A 23,613-nucleotide genomic window follows, 5' to 3' on the forward strand; every position below is an offset into this window, starting at 1 on the left:
ACAGGGACAGCTGCCACTGGGGGTGCCCTTTCGCATGTTTTAAATGAGAAGGGATGCCTTCTGCTCTGTCAAATGCGAATCATTATAAAAGGCCAGTTGTGCATTCATGTGGATTTTGGAATTTGGGCTTGAAAAAAAGTCTTCACTAAGATGAAACACTGTTATAAATACATTCACCAACCTTTTAGGTTCCAAATTCAAAAATGCAATCATGTTATTTCCTATGGCTGAGTTTAAATTATTTTTGGAGAGGTTTTATAAACACTTTATCTATTTAATTTGGTGAGCTATAGGACAGTGCATTTCTATGCATGTTACATGATGATAATTCGGTAGTATGTGGTTCTACATGAAATTTAAGAGCAATACAATTTGAATTTTGAGAGAAATGAACACAGTATAAGGAGAAAAACACCCCCAAAACCATCCCCAAATGAGATTATATGTGAGTACCTCTTGAGGTTGGAATGGCGCATTAAGGGGTTGTGTGGTCTGGTCAGCAGCATGCGTCGCCTCCATTGCTCATTTAGAGTTAATGTGCAGTCCAGAACTTGCTCACGCCACTGCTGGCAGGAGGGCACACTCTTTGGCTTAATCCTACACACAGGCCCAGACATCTTGGAAGAGGTCGGAGTACCCACACTTGACCCCACCACACACGACCTGCCGGTCAACTAACTGGTGTATTCATTTATATTGCTAACTTCCACATCAAATCCAATTGGTTACTTCTGGATTGCAAATCCATTATGTTAACCATACACCATGGTAGCAACCCACTAAGTTGAGATCCAGTACGAATTTAAGCACGACTTTGCACTGATGCTATTCATAGCTAGGAATCAAACCTAGGCAATTGAGATCACAGTGTAGTAGGACAATCATTGTTCCACCGCTCCCCTATGTAAATGTACAGCTCTGTCATTCCACTGCAGGATGAAATAGTCAACTGTCCCATTTCTAGACACATGAAGAGCATACGCCTTTATTCTGAATTGTCACCTAATCGGCTGCAAAGTTAATATCCTGAGATGGCGCTGGTACATTTTCCGCAGCAGCTGCGAGAGGGAAACGTGCAGTATGAAAACGTACCTTTTGGCAGGGCATTATATTTCACCGTTCTTAGAGCATCAGGGATACGTCTCTTGGCAGATCACTTTAATAGACGTGATTAATCCTTGGCTGGTGTGATGTGAGAATAACTGTATTCAAACTCAGCATGCGTTGTGATATATTGCATACATCGACACAAAACTATTCGAGGATTTCATTTTCCTCCAAAAGTGGACCAGATTCTGGCACTTTCACCGTGTGTCGTGCGTAACCATGGTTAAATCTAAAAGGTCTCCTGTTTGTACCCGGTAATTCTTAACAGCACCTTCACTTACCCAGCCGGCGCCACGACTGGTGGAACCAAAGCTGCTTGGGTCTGGGGCCCATGGTTTAGTTGGGTTCAATCATGCGTGCGATGTCCATATTGCATGTGTTAATATGCAACTGTATATGCGGATTTTTTCTCTCTCCAAGTGTGGCCCAGATTTTGGTTGAATAATAAGTCCTAAGTAATGGGTCTGGACAGTCATATCAGTTCTGATCTCCTGAAACTGCTCTGCTTTAGACACTGGGTACATTAGCAAGCCCCAGTAGATTATATCTTTTTTGCAAGTTTATAAAATAAACCCTCTGGTTTATATTCGGATCATGCGAAATGCCCACTTTTGTGATGGGGGAGAAAAATCTGGTTTTATCTGCAACACGTTTTCACCACTTTTATGATGACCCAACATTTGTGTGGTAGAAATACAAAGTATAGTACTATACTTTAACAAAAACGCTTGACGATCATTAATTAACATAGAACTGTAAGTTCATTGTCATTTTGCATTGGTCATCAAAAACTGATCGCGAGTTGTGAGATCACCACGAGACCTTGTGCTGTGCGGAATGTGTGTACAGTATACCGTTACGGGACCCTTTGTGCTATGCTTGGTTATTGTTTATAGGTGACATCATTTCTCCTTCAATGCTAATGGTGTTTGTTGAATAATGCCTGCGGAGGGAAGGGTTGTGCTTATTAGTGTTACATGCGATAACTAGCCTGTGAACTTTTGAGTGCTTTGAAGTGAAAACCCCTATTATTGTCTCAAAAGTACATTGTACTATACACAGCATATAGGGTGGGAAAGCAAAGCAATAAAGAATGCAGATACTATATGTTATGAGCCCTAACGAGGATACAGCAGTGCATTTTATCATAGAAAATTGAGCAGAAGTAGGTGAGCGGCAGTGCCATATGCACAGGTGTGGACTCGTAAACCTTGCAAATAATTGTCAAGCTACAGCAGACACTCCGACTGAAAATCATTGGTGTTCCGCACAGTAGATTTCGTGTTGTGTGCAGTTTTTGTATACGCTTTTTCGGTCGCAATTACAATGATGAAGCATGATGGGTTTGATGCTCAGCTTATTCTCGTGCTCACCCTCAAGGCTCATGGTCTCCTCGGCGCTTGAAAATGATAATTACATTCTCATGTCCAAAGCCCTGCCTCATCTTATGTGCATGGGCAACGCTGATTGTGTGTTTTTCACTTCATAGCGCGCATTTTCTATTTTTCCTAGTTGAGCGTCGTTGTGTTACTGTATTATTATGACGTGACATATCAAAGTGTGAATTTTTTGTTCATATTTTCTGAAGACTAAAAATGTCTGCAACACTTAAAACAATTAAAATACAGTATAAAATATGGTAGTTAAGGGATATTTAAAATGATGCTATTTCATTATTTAGTGAAGTTGAGTTTTTTCTATGTGAAAGGGAAAAGTCAGGTTAAATTATATACATAAAAATCCCACGATTAATATTCATGCCTTCGTCATCATGTCCCATGGTTAATCCACTGCTGGATGAAGGCCTCTAAGCCCTGCCGTCACTTCTCACGATTCTGCTGTGTAATAATCCATGCATTGCTATTTTTACGTATGGAGATTGGAGAAAAACCTCGAGTAAGTTGTTTTTATAGGCGTCCATAATCATTCAAGATCACGGTGAAGGGTTTTGCATTCTGGGCTCTGTATCCCTTGCATTTCTAAAGGATGGACATGGCAATAACATTGTTCTGTTTTTGAGGTAAAGCTATAAAATACTGTAGTTCGTGTCAGTGGCAGGATGCGTTGGTGTGCATATACAGTTATTGTTCTTTCCCTTGTCGTCGATTCCAGTTCATTGCAGAAGTAATTGGTTTCACAGACTTAAGTATCATCATAATGTGTCTTTGCCCTAAAGGGCACAGTGCACAAGACCGACCTGAAATCTCATCAACCACACACAGCTGTGCTCAGTATTGGCGTTGTGGGTAATGTTCCTAACACATTCCAGATAATTAATATCTGTGATATAATACCTGTTTGTAAGCATCGCGGTGGATTGCAGTTTTTCAAAGCAGTCTCAGCTGCAGCTAATGTGTGTTTGTGTTAATTTTCTAAGTGGGAAGAAGAGACTGCACACATTGCACAGCGGGCTTGTCATCACACAATTGGGAGTCGCACAACAGTCATTTATATTTGGACCTGTGAAGTGCTATTTCGTACAGCCAAATTGAAATGGCTAATTATCCACTAATGTGATAAACTGACATCTGAAATATTCACAACTTTAGTGCTCTCTCTGTGAGACAGAAATATCCCATGGCTGCAGGCTACGAAAAGAATACTTCAAGGCTGCGGGTTTGTAAAAAGCTACAAGCATTGGGGTTCATGTCGGTATTTTAGGGCTGCTCCTCCACAAAGAAGCAATTTTATTTAGCTCTTGCATGTGGGAATCATCTGAACAAAGCGGGAATGCATGTGCCCTTGAATTATGGGATCTGGCTCGTGTCGACAGCACTGATGTTTGGAAAGTTAAGACAGGTATGAGCGCTATATGAGCAGATGCACATGTGAAGCCAGACACTTGTGGAGCACAAAATGGTCCCATTTGCATTTGCAATACATTACTACTGTAATGGCCGACGACCAAATTACCCTGAATGCACCCGATATTGGAAGCTAAGCTGATTTAAGCCTGGCGAGTGATTGGATGGGCGACCACCATGCATATAAGACAGGTGCTGTCGGCTCTTGCGGGGCTACGTTGTCAGCAGCGAGCAGTGCAGAAAACTTTATGCTCCAATGTCTATTACTCAACTAACTTAAACTGCAGCTGGGAATTGAATTATCGTCGCAAGGGGCTCAGTGCAATGAGCTAGCCACTCCAACACTGCCCCATTGCCGTGCATAAAGATTGTTACATTTGAATAACGGTGTCACGGTAGTTTGCAGCCTGAGATGATAACCAGGTTCCACTAATACATGTATGTGATTAACATTAACACTACAATTTGAGACAAGGTGGCTTCCAGTGTGATTGAATGATATTCACTGCGCATATCACAATACACTCTCTACCGAGCAATTAGATCATTTTTCACAATTTGGGGTCATGGGTAGATTCAGGATACTATTCTTTGTCTCTTTTTCACAGTCTCGTTTACATTTTTTCTTATTTAATTTCTTCTGTTATTCGTTCCATTCGCCTAAATGTGACAGTATAATTTACATAAGGATGTTGCCACGGTGGGATGGTTGGCAAATGCTGGACTTTTTAAATCTGGAAACATTGTGGCTGTTAAAATAATGGGCAAGTGTATTACATTCTTCCCTCTGTCCACGCGGCAGTATAAATGGTTATGACATAGTTGATCGGAAGGTTGCGCGTGCGGGGTAAACTGTGCATACTCCCACTTCTTTTGGTCATCGTGAAAATGCCCTCTCGAGAGGTTTTCTTGAGTTTCCTCTCATGGAGGCCCTTATGCCAGCAACGGCTTGGCAGAGCTGCATGTTCACTTTCGTAAGTTTGCGTAATTAGTCAATTTTAACCTCATGGCTTACACACACGATTTGATGTGATTATTGTGAGCGTGAGAGACGATTTTAATCAACCAAGCGATGCATTGTTTTACGTGCATATTGACTTGAAACAGAAATAAAACAGCCCGAGCAGTTTACACTCGGAACGTATTTCCATTTGGTCTAATGTAAATATCTGTCGCAAAAAAAAACACCTTAAAGTTCACACTGAAATAACTCTTCGTGTGTTCCTGCTTTGGCTTGCCTGTTCATCCAAAACCACTTGTACTGTATGCGGGTTGAAGATTGCTATGTGGCACATGTTTAAACACTGCCTGGGTGTGTCTGTGGACTTGGGCGTGCGCGTACACGTGCACTGCGTGGGTCTAGATGGGAGTGAAATAACGCCAAGGCAGAGTGAGGCAAAGGTGATAGGCAATGAGCCAAAACTATAAAAACAAAAATCCACAGTACAGGCGTGGGGGGGGGGTCATACTTGTTGTTTATCACAATTCAAAAAAGATTCATATAAGGGCTCTCCAATTCTCCTAGCAGCTGTATTTTGATGTGATCAGCCATGCGGTGACAATCACAGACGTTAGAGCCCTCTGCTCAATAATCTATCGCGCACCGATGAACAGAAGAAAATGTGTTAAAATGCTGCAACATCCACGGTACTTTGTGTTTGCTGTTTAAGGCAAACACAATAACATGCCAATCATGAATGAGTATTGCATTTATAACGGTTGAAAATTTCCCACCACACACACGCACACAATCAGGTGTTCTGCTCTGCCGGCTGAGCACCTGAATTTGAAAGCACACACACGGATAATTCCATATGCAATGTGCTTCACTTGTGTTTTCATCGAGGGCTCTGTTCGAGCAGCCTCTAAAAGCGGTCATTGCATACAATGAGTTGCTGTTAAGGCAGCCTCCTGACTGCACTTGGTAAGCCTCTTAGTGCTAATCCAAACAGAGCTGCGTGCAATTGCGCTTATACTGTGCACAGCAAGGATAACCAGATTTTGGAACTGAGTTTGGCTTCTGAAAAACGGCCCCATGATGTGCTTGGGCTTATTTTTATAGCACTTTCTATACACATTTAAGCGTTTATGAGATTTTTATATGTGGAATTTTTTGTGTTCAATAAATAAACTTTAATAAATATACTCTTCATGGCACTGATTTATAAACTGGCATTGCGTTACAGTGACAGTTTTAAATCGTATAACATTAATGATTAAGAACTACAGATAAAATCTCCAACTTTTTATACATGGCAAATGCTGGGAGTGCACTTTTGTAGGCTCCTATAACCTCTGTAAAAGTGAGATTATTGCTTAATGATGAGACCAAATGTCTAACTTGTGTGTGCATGTGTATACATATATAGCTAATAATTTCTCTTATTTTACAGATGGGGACTTTTATGCTGCAACCACAAATAACTTCTTGGGAACAGAAATGGTGATTTCTCGGAACCTGGGTTCTCGGCAAGCTCTTAAGTCAGATTATGTTTCCACCTGGCTCAACGGTAAGCATTTGCATGAAGTCCTTTTGTTACAAATCTACATGACCCCCCCATGGTTGGTGACTACCAGATGCATTTTGTGGAAACCCTCAGGTAAAGATTTGCCCTCGAAAGAAGTAATTTGAAATCGCTTGCGATTTACTGCACATTGCCTGCAATAATTAAATTAAAAGCTTGTACTCTTATTTTCCCTTGCATTGAGATGAATATCATTTTCTTCAACGGTTAACGGTCTTGTGCTGCTGTTCCTTTATTTCCAAACACCAGAACCCATTTTTGTGGGATCCTCATTCATCCAAGAGAGTGTGAACAGTACATTTGGTGACGATGACAAGATATACTTTTTTTTCACCGAGACGGCAAAGGAATATGAATTCTACAGCAAGCCCATCGTGTCTAGGATTGCTCGAGTCTGCAAGGTTCGGCCCTCAGCAAATGCCACATGAGCCGCTTTAAACCTGTTGGGTGTCAAAATGTCATTCTTAGTATGTACTGCAAATTAACTTGCACTGAATAATTTTGCTCCTTCAAAAACCTGATCCATAAACTGTTATGACATGTGGAATTATGATTGGTGATTGTAGATCAGTCCACAGTTTTGATGAGGCTATTTCACTTTCTGGTCTCTCGATAGCTGCCTTGCATAAGAATATTACAATCTTGGACCTGAATATATATTTCTACAAACTCATGCATTGTTGTAGAGCATTGTGGGTAACACCATATGGTACATAAGTAGAACTCCATTCTGTATCTCCACATACATACAAATATTTTGATACATTTTTTTATTTGTCGGCCTGTTGGCTGATGAGAATTAGAAAATCAAAAACCGGTCCAATGTGTGCTTGCTGAAAAATTGTTGTTTGACAACATTGGTCTGCAAAGCCATTATCCCACTTGGATTTTTCAAATGTAATTTCATATACATTTGGAGACACGGAAATGTGATTCTGCTTACATGTATACAATGACTGCGAATGCACCGAACACTGTTGTTTTTTGGGACGGGGTGATTCATCGTTCTGTGAACTTTCAGGACGATGCTGGTGGGAAGCGAATTCTGCAGAAGCGCTGGACCACTTACCTGAAAGCGCAGATCGTCTGTGCCCAGCCGGAGATACAGTTCCACTTCAATGTCATCCGGGACATATTCGTTCTGCAGCCAGCAGACTCTTGGGAGGACACCGTGTTCTTTGGGGTGTTCACCTCACAGTGGTGCGTGTGTGAATGCTGTTACTGCCAGCCATTAACGTCACAATGATGGGCAAAGGCCTAACCGACCCCCCCCATTTTCTTCCATTCATTCCTTTCCTTCGTCGCTGCTGTTCATGACTGTCCTCCAATTTGAGTCGCCTCGCCCTCTCGTCCATATCCTGCAACTCTTATTTACGCACTTAATATTGTCAAAATACTTTTTAAACAATGACGTTAAGCTCAAAGTACATATGACCTTCATCCTTTTGTCCACTGGTTCTTTGGCTGGCACACCGACCCACCCACCCCGGCTTTCTCAGATGCCCTCCGTAATGTTTAGCTGTGACTGTGCACACTTAGGGATGCGGCGGTGACGAGATGTTAAGTGCCTCGTCTGGTATGGAGGAGGTTGTGGGTTTTATCCCGACCCTGACGCCTGCTGTATATTTGGAGTTTGCATGTTCTCCCCGTGGTCGCATAGATTTTTCTCTGGGTCCTCCTGTTTTTCCCTCCACATTTAGAAACGTGTTTAGAGTATTTGGCTGCAATACATTTCCACATGATACACCACTAAGTTGAGTTATCATTTGTGGCCAGGTCGCTTCTGAAAAATATATAGCTCAGTGGGCCTTACCTGGTAAAATAAAACCTCGTTTCATTTTAAGGAACCAGGTTGTGTGACTGTGTGCTTTCCTGTGTTGTTGTCTGGATCCTTTAGGAGCGAGTCTGCTGGATCAGCCGTTTGCAGCTACAGCATTAAAGATGCCCAGAAGGTCTTCATGGGCCCCTTCAAGGAGTTCAACGAGGCCACGCAGAAGTGGGGCACTCACACCGGGTCCCTACCCTCCCCCCGCCCCGGAGAGGTACTGCAGAGGGGATGTTCACGTATATAATGTGGCGCAATGCGGAATCTCTGACCAGCACATCCACCCTGACCAATTAACTGCCAACAGCCAGTGCAGGATTTGTGCGAGGAGTTATTGAAGTCTTCTGCAGACGTTCACAAATCAGAGCTTGTCACATGCAGTAATATGTTATTAATCTCACGTACATTCACTGACTGCTAAAGTATGGTAGTATTTTCCTTCGTTTAAAGCAGTTTGTGTTTTATCTATGTCCAGTAACCTATTTTTGCATGGTGTAACTGTCATGTTTTATAAATGTTCACATCTTGTGGCACTTCCGCCCACTGCCTTTTTGCCATTGTAAAACAATCTACCAGATTAGAGACCACATAGTGGTGAACCACTAAGCGCTGAAAATGAACTCCGGCATTTAAGCAATGCACCACATCAACTGAAGCCATTCACTAGCTAACTAATGTGGGCATAGAATTATACTGTACGTCGTTGTTCATATAGGCATAGGCAAGATGTGAAATTACTAACATTCTCCATGCACGTTCACCTCGCTCTGCCTGTTGGCATGTCTTGCACATGTTTGACAGTGTATCATCACCAAGTGGATAGACACCAGTGGATTAATAGTTGACTATGAAGAAAAGTAAGTGGGCTTGGGCAGAACGTGTCACACTGGAAGTGATGATGGCCAGTGATTGAGACTATGAACAGAAAAGGCAGCCAAAGGATGGATCATGCCTGAGAGGATGCCTGTTGCAGAGATGGAGCGATGAAATCAGTTCATTTAGCAGTTTGTACATGGATTGTTGCATTGCAGGACGGGTGAGAGATGGTGACATCTCGGGGAAACCTTCTTGCAGCAGGGGATTGATTGTGGATGATGATTGCTTGATCATTAAATGAGAAAATTTGTTTAGTGATCACTGTACCATTTCTCATGCTTGCATGTGAGACTTTTCCAATGCAACTGCAGTTGCCATTCTCAAACCATGGATCACATGGTACCACCACTGCCTGGTTTGGTCATTTGCTGGCAGCATCTCGGTGATTAATCAGGCTAATGCATAAATACATACTTTTCTGATCTGCTCGCCATACAAAAGAATAAGGGGATATGTGATCATATAAAACCATATTGTTTGTCCCCCCCCCCCATCCCATTTAATCTTCCAATAAAGCCCTCATGTATAGCTTTTTGAGATGTGGTTGCATGCAGCCGCTATGTAAACTGAAGTTGGTTTGTTTCTTGCTGTTTGTCTCAGTGCATCACGGCGCAGCACCGGCAAGCTGGCTACAACAGCACGCTGGATCTGCCCGACCAGACACTGACATTTGCTCGCGAGCATCACCTCATGGACGAGCTGCTGCAGCCCCTGGGCGTCCGTCCTCTCTTCTTCAAGCGTGGCATCAACTACACGCAGCTGGCAGTGGTGCGCGTGAGCACCGCCTCCGGGGACCATGACGTCTTCTTCCTCGGCACTGGTAAGGACGAGCTGCTGGGCCACACACGCATTCGCTCACTCGCTTATTCACTCGCTTGTCCGCTCTAACTGTCTGCGCGTTAAATTGTATCCAACTTTCGACTGTTGAATATTTCGGGCCACCCAGTGTGAGCCACTGTTAACTGCTTTTCGAGTGAATTGTTTTTTTTTGTAATTTGCAAATAAATCGTTTGCTTTTGTCCATTCCAAAAACGATATATAAATGTTGTTGTAATGGGCAGCCGATGATGTGTAAAAATTAAGATAATAAAAGTGAGAAGATATTACGCGCATTGTAAATTTAAAGTGTCTATGTACACGTACAGCCGTCTTGGCAATTTACTGCTGGATACGTATCCTGCAATAATATGATGTTTAAAGTCTAATTATAAAGTGCTCCGTTTAGTTTTTTTGGAGTTCCGTCACATGTTATTCCACATGGCATCTGACCTGTTGCTCCAAGTCCTGGGAGCTTCTTCTAGAAATGGCTCCCAGGATGTGGAGCAAAACGTCGAACATCGCACAAAACATGCACCCACAATACAACCAAAAACTACATCGGAGAGCTATGAAGGCAGAACTACAAAATATCAACGCAGTTGTATAAGTCCAACGGAGGTTTTCAAGTGAGCTGTTCTCAACATGTTTTCAATGTCCATTTCTTCAAAGCGGATGGTGAACTACATAGAGCACAGTAGCTCTTTGTACGTGTTGAAAGCCTTTCAACATGTTCACAAAATGCAACAATCAAAACAAGCTTTAGTTTATTTTTCGTGTTGAGGCACCAATGTTGTAGAGCATCAATTTAAAGAAAGTTACCTTCACCTGGAACAAGGGTGGCTGTGATGTAGACTAGATAAACATTGCTTTTTTTGCCATGGCTCCTATGAAAGTGCATCTTCTAAAACCAAACATACATGTGCACTCGAGTCTGCAAACAAGGTCCTCCTGTGTGCCGGCCTTCAATGCAGGACTTTCTTCCGAACCGTGTTGATTTTTTATTCTTGTCTGTAAGCCTTACGGTCGGTGTTGGCTACAGCGGAGTGAGTCGGTATTGTGCGATGTTTGTAGGCAATGGCAGGCTGCACAAGGCTGTCAGCTTCGGAAAGATGGACACGCACATAATCGAGGAGCTGCAGATTTTCCCGAGGGCCGAGCCAGTGCAGAACCTGCTGCTGTCCAAGGAGAAGGTAGAAACTTGTTGCCAAACACATTAATGGCCTTTTTGTGGTGTGTGTGTTGCGTGCATGTGTGTGGACAAAAACTGAAGCCAAATTCTACGTTGGTCAGAGGCATTGCCCACACTGTAATTTGAAACGTGTATGCCTTTGAGTTTCCAAGTTCAGTCATCATCCACGTGGTTGACTTGACATAGCTCTGCTTGCATCTGTTTGATCGTTTGTTTGAGTTATGATAACAAATTTCACCTGCCTCTACAGAGAGCCAGATTGTAATTTTGTTTATAACAAAATGTTAACGGCATTACTTGTTCATGGTTTACCACCATGTGTGTGTATGTGGGTACAGTAAAGTGTGTTGTTGAGTGTGCGTACACAGTATGTCTGTGTAATTGTGTTAGCTTTAATATATTATTGTTTTTGGGTCGAGCAGTGCCGTAGTGGTTAGTGCACTGCACTATGAACCCTGGGCTCAATTTCCTGCAATGGCTAACATTCCGGGCGTATTATATGTGAATCTGTCCTTGGCCTTTTCTAGGTCAACTCCGCCTTAATGGAGGACCTGGTGTTGTGAGTAAACAGCAATATCTTACCAGCATTCATAGGTGCTCACGAAGAGCCCTTGCCCCAACAGCCTGTGTAGGCTATGTATAGGGAGTCTTTGATTTGCTGTAATGTACTATTGGAGTGCTGGCATAACAATGACCATGGCAAACATTAGTTGTGAGGGATATCCGAACCGGTCCTTGGCTCCCCTTCACCAACCCGCACTACTCCGCGTGGTGAACTATCATCCAGAAACTGCGCACGACCAGCATGGTGTGGGGGAGGCACTTATTCAACAGTGGATCTACAGAGCTGTAATTTGTATGTAATTTTGTATTGATTTGAAGCTTTCGTGACTGCAGGAATCCACCTACGTGACTTGACCGAAAGAACCAAAGAGTAATTTTGTATTAATATAAATTTCTGTTATATATAGTGTATTATTGTCTGTGTATTCACTATTCTCTTTTTCCTTCCAGAATCTATTGTATGTGGGCTCCATTAGCTCCGTGCTACAATTGCCGCTCGCAAACTGTAGCCGTTACCGGTCCTGCCTGGACTGCTTGCTCGCCCGAGACCCCTTCTGTGGCTGGAACAAAGCAGCTGGTGCCTGCTCCAAAGTGCCTCAAGCCAGTCAGCACCAGTAAGGGCACATTAACATACAGCTGACATGTGCCACCTGGTCTCATATACACTGCTGTTGGGTCAAGCGTAGAGTCGTTAAAATCGTTAGCTTTTTTGGCATTGCTGGTAACCACGTAAATTGTATGGTGAAAATAACCCATTCCTAGGTTGCACCCTCATAGACATGCCTGGCGTTAAAAATACTAAATTTCTACCTTTGTAACAGAGAAACTGTTGCCGAAGTGTAATGGTTTCACACTGGGCTCGCAATCTATAAGATGCCGGTTCATTCCATCTTGCGGCGTAGCAGTTGAAACAACAGGGCAAGTTTCTAACAGTAGGTCACACGTGGTGGACTAAAGTGTGAATATTTCCCACAACGTATCACTAAAATTCCACTGAAATGTTACCGGTTCCTGCCATTCGGAGTCTGTTATCAATCTCAAAACGGTTACTAGTTCACCGGTTACCATTTATCAGTCTCTGTCCAAAGTACTGCAATTTATTTACATTTATTAATGAAAATCTATTACCTGGAATATCACCTGCTATTAAATACCTCATTTGTAATCTTGTTCCAGGTGTCAAGTGACGTGTAAATACCACACATAATGACCGCCAGTTCATATATAATGTTCCCTTGCATTCTATTGTCTCAATGTTGATGAGTAAGCAGGAAAAAAAATTTCATTCAGCATTTTTGACATGTATGAAACTGCTTTTTTATCACCATTTTTTAAGAAATATGTATTTTTATAACACATTGTGTTCACAATTGCTTGTTCAATGTTAGCATGCACTGATGCTATATTGTTTTAAACTTTTGAAAAAAAATGTTTTTTGTACAAAGAGGAAGGTCAGGTCCATTATTCAGAGAATCTACGCAATACGCCAATGTAGATGTAATTTAATGTGGGTGTGTGTGCTGTTTCCTGTGCTCGTAGAATCGCAGTGCCTCGTTATGATAGCATTTCTGCATCCGTGGGTTCAGAATTTTTCATGTCACGAGGCTAATGGTTTTTAAAGTTGTTGACGTTCGGAGACGATCCGCTATTTTTACGTACAGCACCACAGCTAGCATGCTGCGTCACAGTGGACGTCGGTCTGACTCGACACTGCCATTATTAAAAATAACAGTAACACCATTGTGAGGCTATGTGCGGGTCAACACAGGCATAACTTTGCAATGTGTTTTCGAGTTGTGCCGCATGTTATTCGGCATGGTGCCCAACATTTCACCTTACAAGGTTGGGAGCTTCTTGAGGAACTGACTAGAGGCTCCCAGCACAAAGAGAGAAACATCGTGCTGAACGATGCATGCGATACAATCTAAAAACACATCGGAGAGCTATGAACGCAACTGCGGACCCCTGCACAGCAGTCACACGGCTTAGTATGGAATGAGGTCAGCTTTGCTGGTTACTAACATTAAAGATTCATTAAACCCTCATTAAAAGCTTTTCCATCGATTAATTAGTGGCCAGGTGCAGTGCAGTCGCCTTTGGTGCCGCATGTTCGTGATGATAAGTGCTTTGAGAAGCATTGTTTTGTTGAGCAGAAAGATGTATGGAACATTGGTCTTTGGTCATATGTTATTTTTGTGAGAAACTTATTGTGCTCATTATCGGTGCACATCAAAGGTCGCAATCGGGTACCCAATACCCGTACCCTACCCAATACCCGGCTACCCGTACCCGGCGGGGTACGGGTACCCGTTTGCGACCCTGGTGCGGCCGGGTACGGGTAAGGAATCAAAACCAGTTTGCGACCTCTGGTGCACATTTATAAATGTTCCAAGTTATTTGGCCGCTCTTTTAGTCGAGTTTTAGTATCTTTCTGTCGCATACTAGTAGCCATTGGGCGATTTTTCAATTTTTTTTAAAACTGTGGGTGCATCTTTGTACGTAACATACATGCATGGCAGCCAGGGGTGCAGTGGTTCACGCATTGAGCCTGCAATCCTGATTTGCTTGCTTCAATTCACAGCCACGGATAGCATAGTGGCAAGTGATATCCTTAAATGAGTAGTTCCTCGTGCGGTGTGTAAACATCAGAACTGGAGAGGCGTTTCGGCACTTGAGGGGAGTGTGCTTTGCCAGCCTTAATAGGTGCTCGATGGGTCTCACCCTAACCCCTTAGCTGTATGTAAATATAATAGCAAGTGGCATGAATAATGAAATACATTTTAAGATACATTTATGCATCCAAGGAGTTTTCACTTCCTTACTATTTCATGTGAAATGTAGCTGGGAAATGCACATTTTCCCAATCTGTGCAACATTGCAAGATAATTTCTGGTCTGTACATTTATTAAATATTATTGTAGACACGTCAGTGCAAAAGTGGTATTTTTAATGAACTGCTTCGTTCATAGCACACAATGACAGTAAGGCGTAAGTTGGTGTTCATAGGCATGGCAATAAATCAAGGCAGGTGCATGAAAGTATTCGCCTGTGAGGTTATGTGGCGTGCTTCATCTCAGAGGAAAAAATGGGGCCCATGTGTGGTTCAGGGGCTTGCTTTCCCCAGACTTAGATTCACTACTGACAGCCAATAAGCTGAACCGTACCCACACGCAAGGGGGGGGGGTTGGGGGCAAAGGGGGAAAAGCGCATCTTGAGAGAGAAAAACACATTTGGGGTTCAAACACCTCAGCTGCTGGGATGTCCAGTGTGGGAACGGATTTGAGCGTCGCGTGCGTTTGCACTGAATGATTGCAATAGCCAGCTCCTCCCATCTCCTCCTTCAGCACAACAACAAAAACTCGAACGCGGTCCAGCCCTCCTCTTCCTCCGCCCTTTCCCCTCCATCTCCCTTCCCCTTCCCCTGCCAGTGTGTATAAACAGCCGCCCTGGGACTTCTGGAAAATCTCTCGGCTGACCTCGCTACTGGCCTCCCACCCCTCCCACCCGTTTTCCCTATTCCCATGGCCTTGTTCGGTTTTTTTCTCTCTTATTTTTCACAATTTGGCCAGAGTGTGTGTAATGACGTCAATGCACACAGAGACCCTGCAACGGGAAAAGGAAGTATTAAATGTTGATGATAACTTTCTTGATTTTAGGCAATAAGCTAATGGCCATTAAATTTAGCAGATATGTAAGATTTGTATTTTAAGATTCTGCAAGCTTTATCCCAACTCATTATTACTATTATTACAGAGATTTAAGAATATTTAAGCAATTTTGCATGAATTAAAGTTGAAATTGCTATTTCCAATTAAAACAATTGCATTGACTCTTTGTTATATCAAAACAATACACCTTATTTCAACTTGAGTATAAATATCCACAATCTCATCGTAAAACATACTTAGATGCTTCGTAAATAATAATTTTAAGAATGGCCCTTTGGTAGTGTTACTAGTAATACTGCCGAATATGCCTTGTAAAATAAATAAATGTATGTTGTATCAATAGGCTGTCACTATATTTGAAGAATCAATAATTTCCCCCCCCCCCATTTGTTTGGTTAATTAGCCTATAGGACATTTTACATGTATTCTGCATTAATCCTAATACTAGATTCATACATCCATCGTTTGTTAGATGTATCATGGTTGAAGTAATTATTTTTAATTGCTGACTCATTACATGCAATTTAATTGAAGTTAAAGCATAAGTTCTAGATTTGAAGCTTTCGTGACTGCAAGGATTCATACTCTTTGTTTTTTTTCTTCCAAGCGGTTGTGCTTTCGCTACGTTGTCCCCACCTGAAGGACGCTTGTGTTGCGCCCGAAATGTCGTGATTTAATTTAGTTTTCATTTATTTTATTTTATTTTTTTATCTACGTGACTTTACCGGAAAAAAACAGTATTTAAAGCATAAGCACAAGTTGTTTTCAATTATAATTATAAAGAACAGGCATAACATAAAAACCTACAAACATACACATTATAATGAGACAATTTTTACAAACTGCTTAATGTCTACAACAGATATTTCATTTCTAGGGGATATTTCGAAAAATATGGACAATACGTAGTATTTTGCACACTGCACTGTGAACCTGGCGACTCGAGTTTGATTATCTTCCACGGCTAATTGATGTCTGAACCATTCCAGGATCGTTCATCTCAACTCACACGAACTGACGTATGGTCAAACAATTCCTATGATGGATACAGGGTGTGAGAGAGGCCTTCATCCAGCAGTAGATTGACGAAACGCGATACATTCTGAAAATATACTTTATCGGTACCTTTTTTTTGTTCTCGTGAACTTGATGATGAAATTGCCTTTGAGATAAGGCGTTCCCTTGCATTTCCCTAGTGCCAACTGTTTGTGCTAACAGAAAAATTCTGGACACTCCGGAAGCGCACACGAGCACACGCAAAATGTAACGACGGCAGATAACGGCCTGCAGCTTCCTCACGCACACGCACATGGGCCCACATGGCATTGTCCAGGTCACTTCCTGCCATCCATGGAAGGGGCAGGGTTGTAGGGTGTGGGGGCAAGAAGGGAGAAGGGGGCGGTTAGTAAAGGTAATGTCAAATGCGCATTTCCAGCCTTTGTTTAAATTGCAGGAAAAATGAGTTCATTTGTATATCCTGCCCCTCTTGATTTTGACATGGGGACCCCAGGCAAGGGCTTGAAATTGCTTTACTGTATGTTTACTTCAGTAAAGGTCCCTCCAAATGAGCAGAAATTGTTTGTTTGTATTGTTAACATGAAAAAAGACGGGCACTTCTATAAATATTTAGAGAGTTTGCTTATGCCATGTTATCATTTATCTTGCCAACTAGATAAGACTGCAAAATGACTAGTTGTTGATAGTTGGGCTTGTATCTGATAGAGAGGTGTTGTTTTACAAAATTGTTCACTGGTTGTGCTACTACTGCAGAATAAAGCAAATAACGTAACTATTGCAAAGGGTTGCATGCGCAAGTAGATACTGTATAATATTAAAAGTCTGCATTGTCATTCGTATGGTAATGTAAGAAGGTCATATTGTTTTACTGTAAGTTGTGGTTAAATTAATTTCTTGTGATGTCATTTTGTTTCCCCAGGAGGTCTCCGTAAATGTCTTGTTTAGTATGAAAAGGTGGCCAGACAGGCGTAATGTTGATTCTTTTTTGCTTTTGCATTTTTACAGAAGCGGTTTTCTGCAAGAGTTTAATGTCAACAATATTGCTGCACGTTGCTCTGCTCAAAATGGTACGTGCCGAAAAACACACCACTATATTTAAACTACGTTTTTATCTGGTCTTAAATATGTATGTGGACAGACCTGTATTTATTTTTTGGGGAAAGATGCAAAATCATGCCGTGGTTACACTTTTACAGTCATTTGGGAAGTTCTTTAATTATGATAATTTGCAATTTTAACTACACGAATGTTTGAAGTTTATTTTAGTAATGAAAAGATGAAAAACCTGCCCTATTTTATCTTAAATGAAAGCATGTGTGTAATGACGCAGGCTTGGGCTTGGCTATGGGGAGAGTAAGGTGCATGAAACATTGCCAGCCTCTAAATGAATCCTTCGTTTCGTGGCAATATATGCCATGTGCATTTCAAATGAATATTTGTATATATGGAGGCTGCCGTTGTATAATGGTTGGTACACTGGTCTTGCAATCCAGAGGTCACGGTTCAATTTCCAGGTGTGGCAGTTGAATCAATGTTCAGGTTTCTTAAATCCCCCCAACTCTTTCCACTCAACAGTATAAATGGGAACACCACAATCGATCGGCAGGTTGCGTGTGGCGAGGTAAAGTTTGGGTACTCCTACTTCGACAACAAAACAGCTGTGTTAAGATGTTAAAACTGATTGGTCCACACCAGAGACAGATTTCTTTTGAGCCTCGTCTCAAACGGTGTTAGACCAGAGGACGCCAAAAGATGTGGACCAATCAGTTTCCAAGACAATGCATATATTATCAGAGTGTGTTCTTTGTTTGCATTCTGACCACAAGTATTGTGGTTAATGCAGACATGATTCCTTGTAAAAGGATTCACTTTGGTGTTTTAACATCGTAACATCTGTTTTGTTGCCAGAAAAAAAGGGGAAAACCTATTCTCATATTTTGGTACTGGCAAAGGAGGTCCCATGATGATATACTCCTACTTGTTTTGAGAAATCTGTCCAGGATGGAAGAGTATTCAAAATACCGTCTAGAGGGGGTCTATATAGAACTCCCGCTAGTTGTGTGAGCAAGAATTTGCAGGGCTACACCTTTACTTCTTACGTGTTTCTGTTTACCTTTGTTTTGCTGCATTCTCCATAAGTTGAACATAATTAGATTTGTCCAGTTAAACGTAATTAGATTTTTCCATTAAACACATTAGCTAGAGAGAGAGATCTACTCTCGTGCCCTCCAGAGAGACTCTCTTGAACTCTGTCTAGTGGAGGCCCTTGCGCGACCAATAGTGTGAGCAAGTCACCACAGGGCTGCATCTTTTTGCGACAGCGTGTTTCCTGCATTTTATATGTATGTGTAATGCATATATTCTTTATTTTAGCAGAAAAAATGGACACCGTGTTTGTCGCCGTTCCTATTGGGGGCGGCTTTAAATTGAACTGCGAGCTGCGATCCAAATTGGCGAAGGCGACATGGCTCCACAACGGCAAGGCGCTGGCCCCAGCGCAGGGCTCAGAGTTGCGGCCGGACGGTCTTATTGTGGTTTCATCCCAGTACGACAACTATGGGACGTACGAGTGCTTTTCAGTGGAAAGTGATACTTCTCAGCTGGCCGCACGGTACCTCGTGAACATCACAATCGACGGCGGTAGTTACAATCCGCTCACGCCCGAACCTCGCAACGAAAAGCATACGAGCACGGTGGTGGTGGTTCTGTCCCTGTTTCTCGCCACTGCGATCCTCGTCATCATTTTCCTCTGCTACATGCTGCTCAGAAACCGGCAAAATTGCAACCTTTCAACGGTGGGCTGCGGAGCCTCAAAGTCACCCAACGGCGGCATCCTGGACTGCTGTTCAACGCCCAAACGTGGACCGAACGGACACCACCATAATGCTCCCGTGTTCTACAGCAGTCGGGAAAGCATCCTGGACAAGCTGAAAGGTCCTGGAACACCAACCAAAAACTTGGCCAAAGACTTGGAGCAAAATGCGATACCTAAAGGTCCAGAGTCAAAGCCATTTATTATCATCGCGGACACATCTGGGCCAACAGCTGAGACCTCAATATGAAAGTTTGTCTTTTTATTCCCACTTGTGCTTGTTCCAAGACCTCGGACCCATTGGTGATATTGGGCGACAGTGTTTACAAGCCACTCTGCCTTGAGGCAATGTCCATTTCTTAAGATCATATTCTTCTCCACCTGTACTTTTGGAGTGGTCATTGGTTGACCGGAACACAAGCCACGTGGTCACTGGCAAACGCTTGCAGTTTCCTCGCAAAGTCTCAGGTGTCTGATGGGAGCAAGAGCTGGCGGGGGGAGTATGCACATTGGATCAGGTGTGGTTGACAAATGAGTTGAATGCCTATCTACGTGAAGGCAGTAAAATATCCCAAAGCAAACCGAGACTTTCATCTGCATTTGAAGATATATGGACGGCTGTAATGAAACACATTGGAACTTTTAAATGTTGGCTTGGAATTATGAATGGCTGAAGCATACGAACCTGATCAGGCACTGATTGCCAAGTCAGAATGCTTGAATACAGAGCTGTGAATCAAATAATGATTCAATCACTGAAACAACCTGTGCATTCGTTCTCTTTATGAAATGTGTTCCGTTAATTTCTAGAACAGCAAGCTATAATCACCGAAGGCATTTATATTCCATTCAGATTTCCTGTAAAAGTTAACGTCTGCTTCGAGACACAATGTGGCCTTGACAGTTTGTCATTTAGAACACTGCACATATGAAGTCGAAAGCAGCCTGAGGGGGGAACGATGTGTGGCCTTGCAGAGTATTGTTGCTCTTTTCTGTAATGACATTAATATTTAGAGGCGGAATAAAAGCTCAAGTATAACTGCATCCACAAACAGAGACGTCACGTGAAAGCTATAACCAAGAGCTCCATATCTGCGCTGTTGGCATGTTTTTAGTTTCGAACTTGGGCCCACAGTAAACATTGCAACATTGTGAAGTGGTTTATCTTTGCTCAGATGTGCCTTGGGGCCAGAACCCTGTGGTGTGAAAGGACGCACAGGGGTCGGGGGTAGAGCGGAAACATGGAGAAGCGCTGAGCTTCTACTGCAATGACCGCCCCCATGGGGCCCCGGCAGATGTGGAAGTTTCCCACACCGGGATAATGTGTCGCTGGGCCCCACAAAGCAGATGCCGTCTTGCAAGCCAAATCTTGATGGGGGAGGGCATTTGTTCGCTGAGGCCGACATAATTTTGCTTTGTTGTGGAGTATCATGCATAACAGATATCGACAGTCTTCACATGCAAATATATTTTAATCATTGGCCTATTGCCTTTCCATTCACATGTTATCCAGCAGCATTTATTTAAGCAGGAAACCTCTGGACCGATTCAACATTATGGAAGATGTTCCACAAGGTTGAAACTGGCCTAAAGTTTGCTTGATTAAACATTCTGCTGGATAATATTGTCTTTTGTGACCAGGTTGTTTGTCGGTAATTTTTGTTGTCGACAGACTGAACTGTCTGTGCTTTGAATGAAAACTGTTCCATACGCGGTTTTGTGTCTTTCCCATTTTGCACATTCTCAGGACCAATGATCCTTTGTGTATTCATGTACTTTACCTGGTTACTTATGGGAACATTTGATTGCATACACTGGTAGAGGTTGGTTTTTAAAGGGGATGTACATTTTCCTGATCACAATTTTTTATGCTGTAACATGGGTGCAAACGTAATACATTAATTTAGATGCCAAATTATTCAGTGATAAATATGTGCCGGTTATCTAGGCTTTATTTAGTATAAAAAATCTGAATGCGATAAAATTTTGTTCAAAGGTAAAAAAAGTGTCCCACAATTATTATAGTCGCCTTTGATAATGAAAACCTTGTAAAACAAAACTGTAAAAATCCTCGAAACCATTACCCATGGGAGCTGTAGGGATTTGAGAACTAGTATTCATGCTCTTATTCTCCCCATTCATTTTTTTCCACAGCCTTAGCCTTTCCCGTCTTGCATTGTGAAATGGATTCCTGTTTTAAGCTATTTTCTATTATTGCTGTTAATTGGAGTCATGTAGCTATTACCCACGGAATAGCTGTCGGTATTACCCTTACATTTTTCTGTGGCATAACTCCAATTATCTGCAAGATTTTTCACGGATAAGCGTTCATCAGGAAATTCATCCTATCTGCGATTATACGTGATTGCATTCTCCCTGTGGATAAGTGGGGTAAACCCTCCGCAGTTAAGTGGAATCCTGTTGTAACTGATGTCTCAAACACGGTGCATCTTTGATTCGCAGCACTGTAGTGAACTTGTCATTTTCGACTCATATTGAGTCACTTTCACCTGAACGAGGCACAGAATTCCAGCATGACACGAAAGTATCTATGCCACATTTTATTGAAATGTATATTTTATAATGGTCTTTTCATTAACCCACCTGCCCGACAAGTTGTATAACTCATTCTAGCTTTTAAAATATAAATTTTACATGGCTGTATATATTTGATGTAAAGTAAGTGAAGCAGTCACCTCAATAAATTCTATCTGTGAACTAGCTTATTGTAATTAGCCTTTTAAAATTACGCATTGTTTAGCACATGTGCAGTTATTTAAGCTCGCGTGTAAATACTGTCGTGTAAATATGCACAGAATTAATTGTTACCTGGGCTGTTGAGCATTAAAATGGCATTTGCTCGGTGTTGATTTACAGCTAAAATACATCAGCCTTAACTGCGCTAATATGGTTGGGCACATCACATGTCTAATAAGCCAGTCTGAAATCAAGCACACTGACCTAATACTGCAATGCATCGATCGGTGAACAATTTTCACAAAATTGGTTGTCAATCTATTTGCAAGAAATAGTGCCCGTGAATATTTCGCCAATATGCAGATCAATTGTTGCCTTTGTAATAGCTAATTGTATCACTTCAGGGAGGTAATACAAAATACAAATAAAGCAGTTTTAATAATGAAATACTATGTTTGCATATGAATGATCTTAAACCAGTAGTTTACAGTGTCTAGAATTGACACTGATTGAAGTGTCAATTGGATCATGATTACGTAGTTACAGAACTCTTAACCGTGACAATATTACCATCGACTACTATTATCCGCTGGAGCCGAACATGTTTCTGAAACACATATTATCCGTGGACCTATTCTTGCTATTATCCCAAAAAAATCCCACGGATTAGTGGGTACAAATTGCACCTGTGCAGATAATAGGATCCATGATATTGCCCCCCCTCATCGCCACGTATAAGATGAGCTCTGTATCATTGTTTGTAAGCATCAACACTTTAAAATTGCACACGCGTTTGGTTGTTGGCCTTGTGAATGCATTGGGGCACAGAAGAACAAAAAAACACTATTTGTTCTTCACAAGGATTCGATTACAATCTGACGACTGAATTAATCCACTTGTCTATGTATTACACATCTGATTGCATTTGTATCTGTACAATACTGTATGTATAGAATGTTAAAGGTGGCGGTCAAACAGGTTTGTATCGTACATGTTAAAATTATTTTTTATAAAGATGTAAGGAGTTGTATTTTGTCCAGCAGTACTGTAAATTGTTGGGTTGTGGTTTTGTAATTTTAGAGCTTTTTCCTAAATAAATATTGTGGTTTCAAGATTGTTACTGTAGTGCGTTTTTACTGTGGTTGTACATGTTTTTTCCAAGTACTGTTGAAATCACTCGGTCTGTAAATAATGTAATGGACAATACTGTGTGCCCATATCCCTGCATGGGTAGGCATGCCTTTCAGAACAGCAGATGCTTGTGTTTGACGATTGACTTGATAAGAAGCGATGAGGAAGTGTCTACAGGTGTCTTCTTAAACACCACACTGATGGCACGCCAACTTAAAGCAGAAATACGCTACCGCACGTGCTTGTGGCGTCAGCGAGGCTGCTTTGACGGCACGGTTGGCACACTGGACTTGCAATGTAGAGGTCGGCATGTTTGATCTCTGGGCACTAAAGTTTGAAACAATGGTGCAAGTTTATGAAATCCCCCAAAATCCACGCATATATATAAAACAAAAACGCAACATTCTTCAATGACACGGTCTTAAAATGAGAAAAATATAGAAAAAAGTGACGCTTTGGGCAATGACCATTCTTCATGGCACTGAGTGCAGAGAGATCGTGAATACGAGTTGGAGACTGCACACTGCTGTAACACATTCCTGCGGAGGGAGCTGGTAGGAACGTTGGGTTGCTCGGTCA

The 23,613-nt window shown here is 42.0% G+C and overlaps 1 protein-coding gene across 2 annotated transcripts in view; it reads left to right on the forward strand.

Annotated features, from left to right (window-relative positions):
* Nucleotides 1-23,009, forward strand: part of LOC144935092 (semaphorin-4C-like) — a 59,161-nt gene extending 36,152 nt beyond the window's left edge. The window contains exons 7-15 of one of the 2 annotated variants that reach the window (XM_078861462.1): nucleotides 6,305-6,421; nucleotides 6,686-6,837; nucleotides 7,458-7,636; nucleotides 8,334-8,478; nucleotides 9,738-9,957; nucleotides 11,028-11,146; nucleotides 12,160-12,323; nucleotides 17,400-17,461; nucleotides 18,768-23,009. In XM_078861462.1, coding sequence (XP_078717588.1) covers nucleotides 6,305-6,421; nucleotides 6,686-6,837; nucleotides 7,458-7,636; nucleotides 8,334-8,478; nucleotides 9,738-9,957; nucleotides 11,028-11,146; nucleotides 12,160-12,323; nucleotides 17,400-17,461; nucleotides 18,768-19,456 — 1,847 coding nt within the window. In that variant the 3' untranslated portion in view covers nucleotides 19,457-23,009. The remainder of the gene's footprint in view (nucleotides 1-6,304; nucleotides 6,422-6,685; nucleotides 6,838-7,457; nucleotides 7,637-8,333; nucleotides 8,479-9,737; nucleotides 9,958-11,027; nucleotides 11,147-12,159; nucleotides 12,324-17,399; nucleotides 17,462-18,767) is intronic. The other variant, XM_078861464.1, reaches the window with a different exon arrangement.
* The last annotated feature ends 604 nt before the right edge of the window (nucleotides 23,010-23,613 follow it).

The sequence above is a fragment of the Lampetra fluviatilis genome, chromosome 12 (assembly GCF_964198595.1).
Source record: "Lampetra fluviatilis chromosome 12, kcLamFluv1.1, whole genome shotgun sequence".
Taxonomy (NCBI): domain Eukaryota; kingdom Metazoa; phylum Chordata; class Hyperoartia; order Petromyzontiformes; family Petromyzontidae; genus Lampetra; species Lampetra fluviatilis.